The following is a 17,471-nucleotide window of genomic DNA, read 5'->3' on the forward strand; positions in this document are numbered from 1 at the left end:
CCATGTTCAACAAAAATGTTTATTGTATTTTTTATTATTAAATCAGTAAGGTTATATCAGCATTGGAAACCAAATTTTTTAAGAGAAAATTAGCAAAATATGATATAGAAGTAGCATTTTTAAAATCCTGATTAATAGTTTGATTTTGTTTTAAAGTACCAAATAAAATGCTTTAGGGTAAGATTACAAGTGAATATCTTCAGTGAGCTTTTTATTTTAGACATAACTCAAAATGTGTTTAAGAAAAATGGACATAGCTTAAAATGCTTTTTTAAGAAAACGACTATTGCTTAAAATGCTTATTTACGAAAACGAACGGAGCTCAAAAGGTTATATTTAAGAAAATGAATGGAGCTCAAAATGCATATTTAAGAAAACGGATACAGCTCAAAAGGCAAAACTGACACAGCTCAAAAGGATATGTTTAAGAAAACGAACACAATTCAAATCGCACATTTAAAAAAGCAGAGAAGGCATATTTATTATTATTATTTATATTATTATTAGGCCTCATAAAGAATAAAATAATTAATGTACATTAACAACCGTATTTATAAATTTTTTACACCCACAGCAACAATGTAAAAAGCATTGTATACCATTGAATCTGTTTAAAAACACCAAATTAATAAAATTTACAATTCAATTTATGTAAATAGACAGTATTATGCATTTTTAATTAAAAATCATTCGTTAAATTTATATAATAATAATATATATAATATTTATATAATACTTTTATTCTCATATTTAATTAAAAATTTATCTTTAATTAAATAAACATTACTCATCAGAGTAGTTTGAAAAATGGAATAAAATGCTAGGTCCGCTTTTTAAAATAGCTATGCCCATTTTCTAAATTATGTCCCCAGAATTGGGCATGCTTATCCAGCTTTAGATTAATGAGTATCAGCTTGTCTCTTACGCAATGCTGACCACATGATTGCTACTGTTGGTCCTGAAATCGTGGGTGTCAAAACCTTATTTTTGAGAGAGTGTTTCTACTTATAGTGAGAGGGTCAGGAATTTTAATTTAAAAATGTATGTACATATATACAAACCTGATTGACACCCATGTGGCTGGTCGACATATCGTTCCTCCCGTTCTCCATGCTCTGTTGCCACATACGGCCCGCAAGGTGTTCTTGTACCTGATCACGTATCATGTCAGGTGGCTGTTGCTGCAAGAGAGATCCCCCTGAAGCATTCCTATAGGCATGCAACAAATTAGAAGCTGCTTCCAGCTGATTCAGGTCCTGTTGTGCTCCATTTACGAGGTAGAAACTGGGCTGCTGACGAGGGGGAGGTTGTGAAGGTGGATTGGTGCCCTGTTGAACGATGATCTGAGCACTAGCTTGAGCAGGATTAGCAGCTTGTTGGTAGGGTGTAACGAATCCCATGTAATTCCACAAGACATTGGGTGGGTTGGTGATAAATGTGTTGGCCTGGGCGGGAACAGCTTTTGTCAGCATTTGGTTCGGCTGTGACTGCTGGGCTGGGGGCTGCTGTTGGAAATTAAAATTGGGTCCTGGAGCTCTGATAATTCTCGGCATGGCATTTTGAACGTAGTTTGGAACGGATGCGCTGTTATCGTGAGTCATTCTATTGACAGAATTGATCCCAGTTCTGAAAATATATTGTCATTAAAATGATTAATAGTTCAAATTCATAAGGATCTGCGGACACAAAGACAAAATCATCAACAAAAAAAAATTTCTCGATTGAGGTAAAATGCCATACAAAGAATTCTTTTAAGGAGTAATTAAATTTTTAAAAGGTCATTTAAATTAAATGTAAGAATGAAACATTCATTTAATATGTATAAATGGTAAGATAAAGAAATAGTAAATAACGAAAATGTAAAACAATTATTTTTTTGGTCAAGATGCTAAAAAATGTATCCCATTATCTGACATGTACATTAAGTGTATTTTTCAACATTTACTATGAGGAAATGACAGGAATCACAAATATGTCTGCCTTATTAAATAATATGTAAGAGGTTTACAACTGACCAAATAGAAAAATAAACAGGGAACTTAAGTTCCACAACAAACAACATATCACAGATACAATAATTTTGCCACTCAATAAGTCAAAATTTGATTTTAAAACATAGTTAGGAATATTTACAGATAATTAAAGGAATATAAATTAGGAATATAATGAAAATTCGGCCCTTTTGCCGAATATTTGTCAAAGTATTATTTGGGAAGTTTTTTAAGGAGAAATTTAATAAAGAATAATCTAAAATCCTTTTTTTTACTATAGATGGTGTTTTCAATATAAATGTAAACAACAATAATCTCTTGAACAGTTCTACTTCTTGTTGCAAAGTATGCAACTGCTCTCAACAGTTTATTCGGCGAGGCGATATTTTTAAGCAGATAATTTTGTTTTCAATAAGAGTAAAAAATTGATATTAAATAATTCTAGTAAGTTTGAAGTGAAAATTTGTTTTTCTTCTTTATAGATGTATTGTTAAATTAGGTGACATGGTTGCTAGATTTAGAAATAGCTCGGAGCTGGCAGTCCCCATTTGGTCTCTTTTTTATTTGTTTATTACTCTTTGTTCTCGCTGCGAGCCATGCACAATCATGCACTAGTGTTAGCATATTGTTCTAGCAGCAAGATTAAGTTCATTTTACATATTATTTAAGTTTAAATTTCGAAGTTGGTACATTGTTGATAAGGTAAAAAGTGTATTATAGAGATTCGTTTCTAAAAATGACGATTCTTAAATGATTCTTTTTTTAAACACAAATAATAAACTAGGTAATAAAAAAGTATACAAGAAATACTACTTAAGATGGTCTCAAAACACAATGATCACGCTGTAAGCACACAGGAAAAAGTAACCCAGAAGTATAGGCAGTGCACAATAGTGTAGAAAACACTATCCATGCGCTATTAGAAATAGTTTTTACACATAATTGTTAAGTTCTTGTTAATTCTGATAGACACATGGAAATGCAAAATTTGAAGATTGCTTTATACTGAACCATGATTTTTTCTTCTTTTTTTAATTGTATTCAGGCAAGTCAATTCCATCATTTTTTCAATACTTTATATTTTAAAAATTAAAAACTTCTTTTTGTTTTGCTTCGTTTTTGTTAGTTATTAAATGTTAACGGAGCATTTCTAATAGATTTTATTCCTCCATTTTCACTTTTTTCTTGTACAGTAAAACAGAAAGCAGGTAATATAGAATACTGTGACTCTCAGCATTAAAGTTATATTTCAGAACTAAGAAATATTTTTTTTCTGTTTCTCTTTTGACTTTTCTTTTTATCAGAATTTCTTAAAGAGCGTTTCTAATGAACATTATTCTTTTATGGTCACTTTTTCTAAAAATGCGGTGTAAAGGTTTGATATCGATTTTAAGCGTTAAATCTATTGCTTAAAAATTAAGAACGATTTAAGCAGTATAAATACTTTATATATATATATATATATATATCGTTCTGGATTTCCTGGATTAATTCCTGCAGTATCTAAGTTTATGATATAAAAAAATATTGAGTAATTTAAATTATGTATGAAATGCAAGTTATCTGACTGCAACATTTACAAATGTTTTGATGGAAATTTATTTAAAAAAAGAGTTCTGCATAAATGACAGCCTGACATTTATCTTAAACATAAAATTTAGAATACTAGATCCTCATCAAAATTATGGCTAGACTCCATGCTTATGGTCTGAAAAAGAATTCCCTAAAAATATGTGTGCCACTCAACATGTTAAGTAACCTTTTCAGTATATATCTCAACTTTAATTAAATAAAATAAAATAAAATATACAATAAGATATTAGTTTTTTACAAAATTACATAAAATACTCCCCCTCATCACACATTTACTTGAATGAATGAAATAGTACATCATTTAATAAAGAAATGAGATCCATATTTCTAGATGTGACTATGGTAAGAAATTAAGTAGTTATATAACATACTGATGGATGTTGAATTGTTGTAGCCATGCATCATTTCTTTCACAGGGTTGAACACCTCCCTTCATAAAAAGCAAATATTAAAATTAATATATCACAGAGAAAAAAAAATATCATAGGGAAAACATAGAATTAAATAATAAAAAAAACAATTACCACAGGATGAGTTTGGGCTTGAAATTGATTAAATTGTTCGGGAGGCACCATATGGTGAAGAGAAGGTCGATTCATATTCACCTAAACAGAAAAGTATGTTAAATAATGAAGGATTATTAATTGAAAATTCTAATAATAATTCAAAGCTGAAAATACTACCAAAAAATAATAACAAAAAAAATCTGCAATGGTAAAAAATTTGAATTACATAAGCCATAAAAAAATATTTTATCTTTCTCTTATGTTTCACATCTAATGAATGTCTAAAAAGCATTTTTTATCAATAGTTTAATTATCATTGAGAAATGTTTGGATACACATAAGAGAAAAAGAGCTTGCAATCAAAATTAAGAACATGAAATTGGAAATTACAGTTTTATCGAGTTTGGGTGATTCCCAATTGTGTCATGAGAAAATGCTAACGTAATTTTTTTTGGGGGGGGAGAGGGGGGGGAGTGAAAACCAACAGTTTATCATCCAACCTAACTTTTTTGTGGCGTAAAAATGAACATAGGAGTACTCTTGTATCACTTTTTATAAGCTATATTTTTCAATTATTTAAAAGAAAACTTTATTTTGTTATAAATTTTCCATTTGTTATAATTTTAAGTTTGTTTTTCCTTTAACTTTTATTATACATATTCAAAGGTTCCCATTGTTGGTGCAAGCTGGGAGAAGAATTTGATCCTACCTCATCTCTCCTGAGTAGGACTGGGCTATAAATCGATATATCGCAACATATCGATTCAACGCCTGTATCGGCAGGCCGATACAGCGACTTTCGCTCCAGGCGATGCATGAGAAATCTGATTTAAACCATTGAGTAAAGAAGACGAACGATATAGCGATATACAATATAGCAATACAAGACACGCAAGGATCTCTTACGTTCCGATGCCAACTCGCGCTGGGGAAGACGATGTACGTATCGTTAGATTGAAACGGCCTTGATTGATGAGCGGTAGAATCAGAATCAGTTTTGAGAACATATATCGTGATCTCGCATGTTCGTTTTCGCACCTTTTCTTTCTTTGTCGCGACTTGATATCGTTTCTTGTAGATTATTTTCAGTGGGACTGACTTCGTGATCGCTGTCTTTACACTGTTCTGAACGTAATCTATTATTGAAAAGAATATATAAAAAAGTGTTTCTTAATTAATTAGGTAAATTTTTTTTGAAACAAAACTTTCTTTTTTATTTTTAAATGTGAAAATTTATTTTGATATATGTTTAAGTACTATTTTACATTATTGAATTTATTACAAATGGAAATCTAATTTAAGGTGCCCCTAAAGAATTAAATTAAAAAGTAATTAAATTTGTTAAGCTATTTTTTACTTTATTGTAATTTGTTGAAAACTTTTTGGATAAAATAATAATTTAATGGGTTTTTATTACTGATTTTAAATTTATAAATATTTAGTTGTCTTCATTTTTATAAATAAAATTATAACAAAACTTATTTTTCCTCTTTTGGATTTGGACATAAGTCAGTCAACTTTGTTTATTCAAAAAAATTAGTAATGTTTGCGATTGCGACTTCTTTTTTTAAAATCATTTAGCACTTCGTTTTATTAAAGAGTATAATCATGTTTTTTAATTTTCTTTCAATATTGTCAGCTGAATATATTATCGAATATCATAATTCTTTCTTTTTTTTTTAAAGAAATTAAACCTTACTTTGTTTTTTCGTTCAGAATTCAGTAATTATTCAATTTAACTTTATTATTTATGTGAAATAATAATGATAAAAAATAGTGCTGTTTTAAAAGTGTTTTTTTTCTTTTTGTTTAATTTATTTCGCACTTTGTTTTAAGCATACAAATAATTTTTAACGAACTTATTTTTTAAATTTTCTTTCTATATTGTTAGGTAAATATATTGAAAAATTTCAATTTTATTTATTTTTAGAAAATATAACATAATTTAGAAAATATAATATTAATATCCTTCTTAAGCAAAACATATACATCAAATTCATAAATTGATTTAAATCAATCTGAGTATGAAGTTTTCATAGAAATCCGACTTTCTGCGCCTTACAAATAAATGATTTTCAAAAATACTATATCGCGATACATCGGGATGCAAAACTGACGATGCATCACGATATAAAATTTCTTATATCGCCCAGTCCTACTCCTGAGCCACCACGGCTACAGATACAGAAGAGAAGTCTGTTTTATTCCTATAGCAAAATACATCGAGATGAAATTTTTGTTTACCCATTTTAAAACAAATTAATAAAAAAAATCAGTTTGTTCAAATATGATAACGTGCTTATTTTTTTAATTTCATTCCAAGAATATAAATAATATAAAACAATTTTTTTTTCTTCTTCTACATTACAGAGAGTGAATTTATTGATCCTGCAATTTACCTGATGTGAATGGAACTGGTCACATAATCAAGTGCCATTCCTTTACCTGCAAACCAGACCAAAAGAACAAACCTAGTCTGGTTTAGTCGGCGAAGAAGAATAGGCAGTACTCAAAACCATAGAAATGTTTTTAATTCATTTGCTAAAAGAGGTGGCATTGCTGAATGGGTTAGTATTCAATAATTATAGATCTTGCTAGAAATACACACATTCAGAAAAGGAAAAATACTAATAAGTGAAATGGCAGAGAAAAGGCGACAAACCTCTTTCACAGATTGGGGAATGGCACTGTTGTCGATGTTACGAATGACATGCGCAGCATCCAAATGATTTTGTGGTCGAGCATTTTGTCGATTCATTGTTTCTTGATGAAGCAACTGTAAGGAAAACACCATCTTATTTTATACAATACTAAAATGAACAGAATGTACTACATAATTTCTAAGTTTATTAACCAATAAAATATTTTTCAACGATTTGATAAAGACATTGCCTCAATATTATTTTAAAATAAAAACATTAAAAAGAAATCAACTACTACAGTTCGATAAATAGAAGAAAATAAAAGTTATATTTTTGTTAATAAAGCTCTAAATAATTTGCTCAAATAAACAGAAGTACAAAAGAGAAAACTTTAAGGAAGAATACATAGCATTTACAATTAATATTATTTATGAAGAATATCATTCGTAATGTATTACTAAAGCATTCTTAAAGTTATTACTATTACTTTTTACTAAGTTATTCGTAAATTATTTTGAAATCTACCACATTAATATATAGCTTTCCAGTATAACTTGTGATATGATTTTGAATGCGTAATCCACATCAACAATAAAAATATGTAGCAAAACTGTTTATTTTATATACATTTAGCAAAAATTTGCAAGATTCATTTACGATATTTATTAGAGAGAAATAATAGCACTCCTGAAATAAATAGAAAATTATTTTGTACATTAAAATTTATTAAGTAACCTTTAAATTATTTTAAACACTTACCACATTTGTTTCTTTCCCAGTATCTTGATTTCGAACATGATTAGAAGATGAAGTTTGAGCAGCACGTTGCTGTAGAATAGCCTAAAGCATAATAGAATATGAAGTGATTATATGCATTCAACATTAAAACCTATTGAAATTGTTCAAATTATTTATAGAATAAATAACTGTTTACTAAAGATATACCTGCATAGCAACATTCTGCCTTCTTCTGTTGCTTTCCTTAGTGTGTCTCTCTTTCTCATTATTTGTTTCTGACTTCCTCTGATGAGGAGTGTCATCCAGTTTGAAGCGCACCTCTTGCTGCATCTCATTGTGGGTAGGTTTTGAACGCAAGGATGTGCTGCTGCTCCCGACTTCTAAAATGGATGCACCTAACATTCAAAGGAACTCATTTTAGAGCATTTATACAGATCTAAACTCTAACAATTAATTTTAAACTTAATTTACAGTCAAAATTTATAATTCTGTCTAGTAAAAGAAATTCTTATAAATTATTACATACATTTTCCACACATAACTGATAACAAGTATTTTTTCTAACCAAAGAACCAATTTCGGAAATGAGACAAATGTAACATCAAAATAAGAAAAAGATCTTTAAATAGTATTTAGGATTTTACAAATAAAAATCGAAGTTTAAATGAAATGGTTACTTGATAATATCTTAAATGAATGGCAGCAACAGATGAAGTTAAATTTTACTGCGTGAAGAATTACGAAGAAAAAACAATTGAGCGTTTTCATCCATACCGAAAGGTAAACTACAAAACCATACTATTATTTTAACAAAAACTAAATTAAAGTAAGTGAGAGCACCCCATAGCATAAATAAAAAAATATATAATTTCTCCTTCCTTCCTTTCTTTTTTTTTTTTTTAAATTTTTGTACTTCATTTTGCATAAATTTTTTTTTAAAATTTCAATCATCAATTTTAAAAGCTGTTTTAATGTATAAAACTATATATTAAATCACTTAAGATTTATTATAGGCTATAGTTTTCACCGTGAAATAGTCTGAAAGAGTTTCAATGAGATAAGCAGGGGTGGGGTTATTGCAACACAAAAGGAAAACTCCAAATATTTTAAGTATAAAAACTTAATATCAATATATTAAGTTATATACAATACATGTTTAATATTATTTTCTGCAAACGAAGAATATCATCACATCTTTAAAGTAAATAATTTTAGAATCCCAATATAGTATTTTAAAATAGAGTGAATATGAACGGCAAAATCAGTTTTTTCAATAACCTGAAAAGGAATGGGGATGCATGATTTTTATTCCACATGAATACAAATCACAATGCGTGACTTTTAAATGACACATAAATACAAAAATCGATGTATGATATCACAAACACATGGATGTGAAGCGCAACATTGAATTTGAAAAACGAGTGAATGAAAATACTGACATTGCATTTAAAACTTACTTGAATACAAATTATGATATTAGATTTTCAAAACATGCGAATCATGATATTGATTTTAAAAAAGTGTAAACAAAAATCAGGATATTTTATTTTTAAATTACATGAATACGAATTATGATGTACAATTTTTAAATCGCAGGAATACAAATTGCAACATGTAATTTTTAAATCAAGTGCATAAGAAAACCAACGTTTGATGTCAAAATTGCATAAACACATATTGCGATATCAGCGCAGTTTCAAGCATTGAAGATGGTGAAGATTTGCCAAACCAAAAGAATGAAATTTGTGGATTTGGATCTATTGGCATAAGAATCACATGTATGTAATCATGCCATTAACAGGATCTAAAAAAATTTAACGTTTAAATTTCAGATTGCGGAAAAGTTTGTCGGATTATAAGCTTTTGATTCACAGATGTTTGTTAACCAAGGGTCTCGAGATAAAGGGAATTCTGCTAGTTTTGCGGAAAACCGGAATTTTGGGGTACGCCAGGAATACAATCCGTCTCCTAACAGAAGTCAAATAGATAATTAGTGTATTTACTTCCATTCATCAATGCTGGAGCATCATTGGTGGAATTTGAAGGACTTGGGTTGATTGTCAGCTCCTGAATTTGTTGCAACACTTCTTCAGAGAGAGATTCAGTTTGATGAACTGCTTTGAAGACTCTTTTTCCTTCCTCACACTGAGAGAGGGACAATAAATTCAACCTAGTACAAGAAAAAATTCAAAATTCAAAACTCACCATTATGATTCATTTTTCTTTTTAAATTGTATCATCATCTTACCCCTCCTTCCCTTCTTTGTCCACTCCGGCCAAACATTCTCCCAATTTGCAGAGCCTCACAGAACGGAGCCAAGTAGACTCTTCCTCGCTGGGCGTTGCAGCATTCAAGCTGAATTTAAGTCTCCTGAAACAATAGATATCAAAAAAGCAAAATATTTTACAGAGGTCTCAATATGAAAACTGCTTTGCTAGAAATGTATTATTACCTTTGTGATTTCTTCAAAGGCAAGAAAGCCTGAAGGTCCCAATCTTCAGGAAGAGGAATATCTTCCACTGTAAATACAGGAATTCAAGATATGAAATAAATATTTAGGAGCTAGCTTTTCAAAATATAATAATAAAATTATTAACAAATCAATTGCTTTTTAAATTCAGATCTGAAAGAACAGAATCTTTAGATTATCAAAGGTTGCGAAAACTATCTTTTTATAAAACCATTAGCGCTGTTTCATAAAATTATATTTTTGTACATAAAATTATATTTTTGTACATATTTTAATAAATTAACAAACATGCATTTTTTGTTAGAATAGTTACATTTTCTAAGTTCTCAAGTTTTGAAATGATGCATAGGTAGTGAAAAGTCCCATATAGGAAATCAGTGAGATTTCACCGAATTCGGATAATAGATTTTCTGTATAATAAGATCCCAAGGTAAACAAAGGTCAGAACATGTCTTATTCAGTAAAAAGCAAACAAGAAACATTATTTTTTAGTCAACAACGTTTTATTAATAGAATGATCAGTAAAGTTTTAAAAGAAAAGTAAGTGATTACAGTATATTTCTGAGCATAAGCCTTTTTGTGCATAAACTGAAAAGTACACTTTTTATTATGAAATTCATCCAAAATTCAAAACTTGTATACAAGCAAATATAAAAGAAAAATAATTCTTGCTAGGCTTGGAAATAAAAATATACCCTCTTTCTTGTACTATTGGTTGCATGGTGGGTAAAAGAAATATGGACCTTCCAAATTCATAATTAGAAGGTTAAAAAACAATAGTATTTCTTTCAAATTACCTTTTTATGTGTTTCTTTTTTGATTTTTATACTTAGGCATCCTGTTTTTACCAATTATTTTATGTATTTTTATGTTCTGTAGGTACTTTTTTTTATATTTACCGGTTATCGCTAATGTCTTTCGAATGACAGTCAAATGTACCAGATACGAGTACTAAATTAGTTTATAAGTCAAAATGGAAAACTACAAAACTATGAATTAAATAACCAAAGTAGTAGATGAGAAAAACATTGAAAAAAATATATAAATAAGCTTCTTTTCATTTTTTCTTATTTTAAAATGCGTTAATTAATTTTCATTGTAATTTGGATTCAATGAAACATGGATTAACAATACTTTTCGGCCGATCCAGAAAACGGTGAAATTCAGACATCCGGGATAGCAATGATCTCCCGGATAATTGGTATTCATAATACAGTATTCATAAATTTAAATGCTTAAATTACAATAAACTGAAATAATTAACTGCTTCTTACACTTCTTGAGATCATAAGTTTCTTTGGTTGTCACATCCAAATCATTCAACAATTTACAAAGTCCATGCCAAACTCTATAAAAAAATCAAATTTATCAAAAAAATAGCCAACAGTAAATAATTTATATTAAAATAAGTTTGGAGAACTGAAATTTTAACATTGAGTTTCGTCTTTAAATTTAAAACCATACATTGTTTTTATAGCCTGCCAGGAAACATTAAGTGGTAATTTGTATAAGAAATCAAGACTTTTTCAGTGGCTACATACATAGTATTTTAAAGGATATCAAGCCTGCAGAGAAAGTATATTATAGAGCAAAAGCTATTATTGATAATAGAAAATTACTAAGCACAATTTCCAGTGCTGTCCAAGAACATAATGTGTGGCAAATTCTTTACAATCATGAAATTTATAATCAATCTAAGCAACTAGACATAATAAAAGTATAATAAAGGGGAATTTCAGTCACTTATTCTCATGAGAGTATTACAACCCCTCTAAGCTATTAACCTTCAACAAACCAAAAGGCATTTAAAAACAGAGAGAACTTTTCAGACTGCTGGATGATATCAAGAAAGATTTAAAAACAGTAAACGTGACTAATTGGAAAGAACATAGCTTATTATGGGCTGTAGTGGCAAAAAGAGAAAGAACAAATAAATAAAAAAGAAATTACAGTTCATAATCTTAAGCTATGTGGGACCATTTTTAGTTTAATTCATCTAAAAATTTAGACTACCTCAAATTCCAATATAAATTTAAAAAAGAGTAGGCAAAATGTAATAATAATTCTAAGTACACAGCTTAAAGCATACATAAATTTTTCTACGTTAAACTGACTATGATTTATTGCAACTTTTGATTGAGTCCTACAATACAACTTAATAAATTGCAACTGTCTTATAATTTTTATCATAATACAATATCTTTAATGCAAAGCATTATGTGTTTTTTTGCATCACTACTACTCTTAGGTTCAAAAATTAATGGCGTTGTATAGCACAAAATATAATTTATCAAAAAAAAAAAAAAAAGGAGAAGTATTTTAGATCAGTTAAATATAATATCCCTGCCCCCATCAATGCACTGAGCTGAGAGGCTTTAAAATTCTGCAGAAGATTAGTCACTGACTACATCCATCATCATACTCAACAAAATATAATTGCAGGATCAAGTTTATAATGTTCATCCAACACTACTGAAAAATTTGTTGTTGCATGTAATGTTGCTGGTCACCTGCTGAGAACAACATTTTTCGTCATGGCCTCTATTTTACAGCTGACTACACTGCTAGGGAATATACTCTAAAGGTGCTTTGTTCCCTCAATGTCTGATCTAATCAGAATGAAAAATACTGAAATGGAGTCAGCATATTTTTAAATATTTTTTGCACATTTACAGAAACTGAAAACACTGCTTAAAAAACTGAATTTAGTAAAAATACTGCTTCCTGAATATCGACACCATGTCTGATTGCCCCTAGGCAGCACATGACTTGAGAGATTTTATTACTTGTATTCAATTACATTCACTGAAGGATATATATCCTCCAATACTAGCAGCTATCAAAATCAAAAACAAGAACGAGCGCCATTATGACATTTTCCTACAAACAAGGGTGCTCCTCAACTATTGAAGTCTTAGGCAGACTGGCAGCTTTGTCCAAGATGTCCTTGTTTCAGATTTAAAGCAAGTTAATAATTATATAAATTCACACTGAAATTCTATGGATCAAAATAAAATCAGTAACTTACAGATTATTTTTCAAAGGAAAACATAACAGGACACTTCAAAATAATAAACCATTGTCACACTAATCAATAAAGATTTACCATCTTTGCACTAGAGTATCAAATGGAGAAAGTTTCAACTTACTGAGGATTTTTAGCAATGGCTTCATGCTGCAGAAGTTGAGGATCTTGCAGAAGCCAGTCAAGTACAATTTTGATGGCTGGAAGTGTGTAGTAACTTGCAGTCTCTTTGGGTTCGAGGGAGGCATGCACAGGAAGTAAAAATGCATGAAGCATGCTCGCTATACGAAAGAGAAGAAAATTGAGCTTTTATTTTTGAAAGGCAGATCGTTGCCTACCCACCACCAATACTTATTGAGTAACAACAAAACACAACCACAAAAGGTCAATAGTACCACTTTGCTAAATTAGAATCTTACTATCTTTCATGTCAGACTTTAGCATATCGACCAACATTGGAGAAATAAAATAACGGAGATTTTACTAGCGATATTTTTTAAGCTACGAGCAATGTTTTGATTTATAAGGCATAATCATGTTAGTCAAAAAGAGAAATTCAAAATTGGAAATAATGTAAGCACTTACATGCAGCAGAGTTAAAAATACGTACATAAATCTTGATCAAAAGAAGATTTTTTTAAACCATTATCCATAACTACTAAATCTATTTTATTTTATAACCGCCATTGAACAGCCGACCTAATTTCAGGCTTACAACTACTAACGGTCAACTCCATAGCCATGTAATTTGCCTTTGTGGAGGACTTTTTGATGGAACTAACCCGCATTTGTGTTACATAGAGAGGAAAACCATGAGAACCTCCCACGGCTAGGAGACTCTAACCCATGATACATCTTTCACTGAGGATATATTATGTCAGCACTGTGGCAGGTGTAAGTCAAGTGCCAAATTCACATCAACCAGTCATTGCTGGGATTTGAACCCAGTTCATCTCAAGAGCCACCACGGCTCTGCTTAAACTATTAACACTCAACATATTGCACTACTGGCAATAACATCATCTGTTGAGGAATATTTCTGCCCTCAGTGGATATTTTATTGGCATTTTTTAAAAAAAAATTTCTTCAATAAATATGGAGAAATTTGAGAATATACGGCTAAACAGGAGATAGGTGTAGAATACAGGAGTCTCTGTTAAAAAACTGGAGACTTGGCAGGTATGCTTAAGTATCAGTCGAAAACAATGTCTCTAACGTGATCTTTCTTTACTTAAAAAAACAGATAAGAAAGAAAAACAATTAATTAAATTTGTGAGTATAAAAAAATGAAATGTTCTGATGATTAAAATGATTTCTTTAATTTTTTACTTTAAAACAAGATATTCTGAATTATTGTTATGGTTTTAATTAACTTTTATATTAAACATAAAAACGTATTTTCTCTGAATAAAAATTTCCAGTATTTGAACTGTGTTGGGCTCACAACCTTTAAACTCAAGTATTGAATTCTTTTTAGTAACAATTAAATGTTAGCAATTTGAGTTCTAGTATGTTACCAGGGGTTTAAACCAATGATTTTAAATTTTGAAAAAAAAAAAAAAATGGAAGGAAAAAAAAAACATATCAATGATCAAATTTTAAATTGAAACAGCGTACAAACATTTACAAGTTTGTAAACTGGTTTCGCTTCTTAAAAGCTCATAACTTGACACGAATTAGTACTTATACAATTTAATGATGTAAATCACCCAAATAATTGAGTAGGTAATCAAATTAAAAAACTTTTTTTAAAAAACTAACCATATGCTTTATTTAAAAAGCTCAAGTTGGATTAATTTCTTGATATATATTAATACTTGTATCTTACCTAACAATTCCTCAACTAAAGAGGCTGCTTTAAGTTCCTCAAGGCTTAACATGGTCTCATCAAACTTAGTCACATTTCTGTCAATATCCATAGTTCCCCATGCATGCTCAATGGCAAACAAGCATACAGTTATCATTTGTACAAGCTGCCACGTTTCAAACTTTTCAGCAATAATAAGTGCAGGGAGAGAAGATGTTAATTTATTAATTATTGGTTCTGTTTTCTTGAGATCTAATAAAAACAAATAAAAGGCATTTCTTTTAATGACTGAACAATTAACTTAAGATAAAAAAATATTATCTGTTTTCAAATACCATATCTCATAGTAAACCAAAGGAAAAATCAGCACAAGATTTTTTAAAAAAAGGAAATTTTTTTAAACAGTACCAATACCAGTACAGAGATACTAGACTGTTATTAATAAGTCAAACAACAAACTAATTTGCTTTACTTAGATATAACAAATGTAAATTTTATAACAAAAGATTAATAAAATATACTATTTTTAATTTCAGAATATCTTTGCTAAAGACAGAATTTTTTAACAGTTTTTATTGATGAACAGCTTAAAATAATATAAGATCAATATGGAAAATGTAAAAAAAAAAATTAACAATATCAATTATTTTAAGTTCTCTAATACAAATATTTAGCTAACACTTGTAATCAAGTTCAAGACTTCCTTAATCAACCTTCTTTAAGAGTAAGGTTTCAATAATTTTGAAAAGAAAACACAGCAAATATGACATTTTTGTACAAAAGTAATTTAGTGGATGAGTCTTCAATTCCCCATTTAAAAATTCTATAATACGATTACTGATTGGAATAAATTATCTCTACAATCAGATGAAAGACACAGATCAATAATTATGAAACTGTAAAACACCGTCCTACAAGATTATACTGGATTTGCTGAAAATAAGATTATGACCCACAAAAATGTGACTAAATAAAATTTGTAATTGACCTTCTTTTTCATAAAATGATTAGAAAACTTTTAAGGTATTCGTTTGGGTTCCACACAAATATTTTTAAAAACAGCATTATAATTAAAATTTAAGAAAAAATACTTTTTCAAAATAAGGGCAAATTTGAGCATAAAAACTACACATCTTATGGCAAATCTACAACAAATTGTAATACCTAATTATCCAAATAATTTTTTCTCAATCAATAATATGGTTTCCTGTCTTTTGAAGTCAAATATATAATAAAATAGAACTAAATATATTGTTTAACATTTAATATTGAAAAATTCTAACGTTCTTATTTAAAATATAATAATAAATTTTGACTTAGACCTTAGCGTTCAGTTAAAAACTTAACATTATACAAAATCAGCATATATAGTTTAAAAGAATTCTAAGAAAATTTTTTTTTGCAATGTACGTTAGTGTATATATTCCAGAGATTAGCAAAGATTTACTCAAAATCAACGTTGTCCTGAAAATGCATTTAAAGTATGAACTGCTGAAAATACAAAAACAATTAATTTTATATGAATAAAATAATTATAAATCATAGCACTCATTCTCAAATTAAAGAGATTAAAATTGGCACATAATATGGTTCATTTTGGCAACGTCATGGCTTTTATGAAAAAAATACAAAAACAATGTCTTTTGAGGAGTTATTTTTAAACTATGACTTAATGGCATCACCATTTTTAAAAAGGAAGAAATTTGCGAATCGTCCATTTTTAAAATGGAAATAACTATGAGAAGAGTCCACTTTTAAAATAATTTGTGAAGGGTTAATTAACAGATCTAAATTTCTTCTAAATAGACACCTGATATGTTAATTAACAATAGTTTCAACTAATGCTTATTTAATGAGTGCAATTCCATTATTGTATTTTTATTTTTGTACACAAGATCTTTGACTATAAAAATAAATTAAAGAGATTTTTTTGAAAAATACAGCAACTTTATTTTGTTTGAGACATCATTGGGAGTTTTCTATTATTAAAGGTCAGAAGCACACTAGGGAGGTAAGGGGGAAGCGAGAGGAATATGGAAGGTGGGGTAAATTTGTTTCCCATAGGTCCACTAGCAAGCAAACAATGAGGGAATGAAGAGTTTTTTCCTCCAGGAGGCAAACAACTCCTGTAAACCTCTCGAATTGGTTCGACGCTATTTTCGCCTCCGTAAAATCTTGCCTCGTCTTCACACAAGATTGTGTTTTGCTCAAAATAAGGGACGGTCCTGAATGGAATTAACATTATTTGTTATGAATGGAATTTAATGTTATGAATATAAATGTAATTAAGAATATTTCTTATGAAAAAATTAATATAATTTTTTTGAGAATTTTAAAGAATTTGACTAAGGATTTTAAGAAGTTTAAATATATTTTTCTAGTTCTGCATGTACTTTCCAATTTCTAAAAAAGAGAAGAAAAAAAATCCTTTTTTTTTAAATTTATTCATTTATTTATTTATTTTTTTGAGGTTATGTGCAAAAGAATTTCAACTACAGTGTTAATTGAATAATAAATTAATAATAGTTTTATATAAGTCTTAAACAAATCTCATTAATGGAAGAAAGTGAAAAATATTCTTCTCTACATTATATTCTCATCAGAGATATAAAATTCTCAGTAATTTACCTCTGGAGAATATTGTTCTAGAAGTAATTTATAATGAAGTCATACAATAATTTTATTTCATGTAATT

At 29.0% G+C, this 17,471-nt stretch overlaps 1 protein-coding gene across 1 annotated transcript in view; it reads right to left on the reverse strand.

The window, feature by feature from the left end:
* Positions 1–17,471, reverse strand: part of LOC107445605 (nonsense-mediated mRNA decay factor SMG7) — a 62,999-nt gene that overhangs the window by 14,161 nt on the left and 31,367 nt on the right. The window contains exons 10-21 of the mRNA XM_043050198.2: positions 14,798–15,028; positions 13,094–13,250; positions 11,219–11,292; positions 9,927–9,993; positions 9,722–9,844; positions 9,477–9,643; positions 7,678–7,865; positions 7,492–7,572; positions 6,753–6,866; positions 4,109–4,189; positions 3,956–4,014; positions 1,062–1,626 (exon numbers count right to left, since the gene is read on the reverse strand). Coding sequence (XP_042906132.1) covers positions 1,062–1,626; positions 3,956–4,014; positions 4,109–4,189; positions 6,753–6,866; positions 7,492–7,572; positions 7,678–7,865; positions 9,477–9,643; positions 9,722–9,844; positions 9,927–9,993; positions 11,219–11,292; positions 13,094–13,250; positions 14,798–15,028 — 1,907 coding nt within the window. The remainder of the gene's footprint in view (positions 1–1,061; positions 1,627–3,955; positions 4,015–4,108; positions 4,190–6,752; positions 6,867–7,491; positions 7,573–7,677; positions 7,866–9,476; positions 9,644–9,721; positions 9,845–9,926; positions 9,994–11,218; positions 11,293–13,093; positions 13,251–14,797; positions 15,029–17,471) is intronic.

Source organism: Parasteatoda tepidariorum, chromosome 3, assembly GCF_043381705.1.
Source record: "Parasteatoda tepidariorum isolate YZ-2023 chromosome 3, CAS_Ptep_4.0, whole genome shotgun sequence".
Lineage (NCBI taxonomy): Eukaryota > Metazoa > Arthropoda > Arachnida > Araneae > Theridiidae > Parasteatoda > Parasteatoda tepidariorum.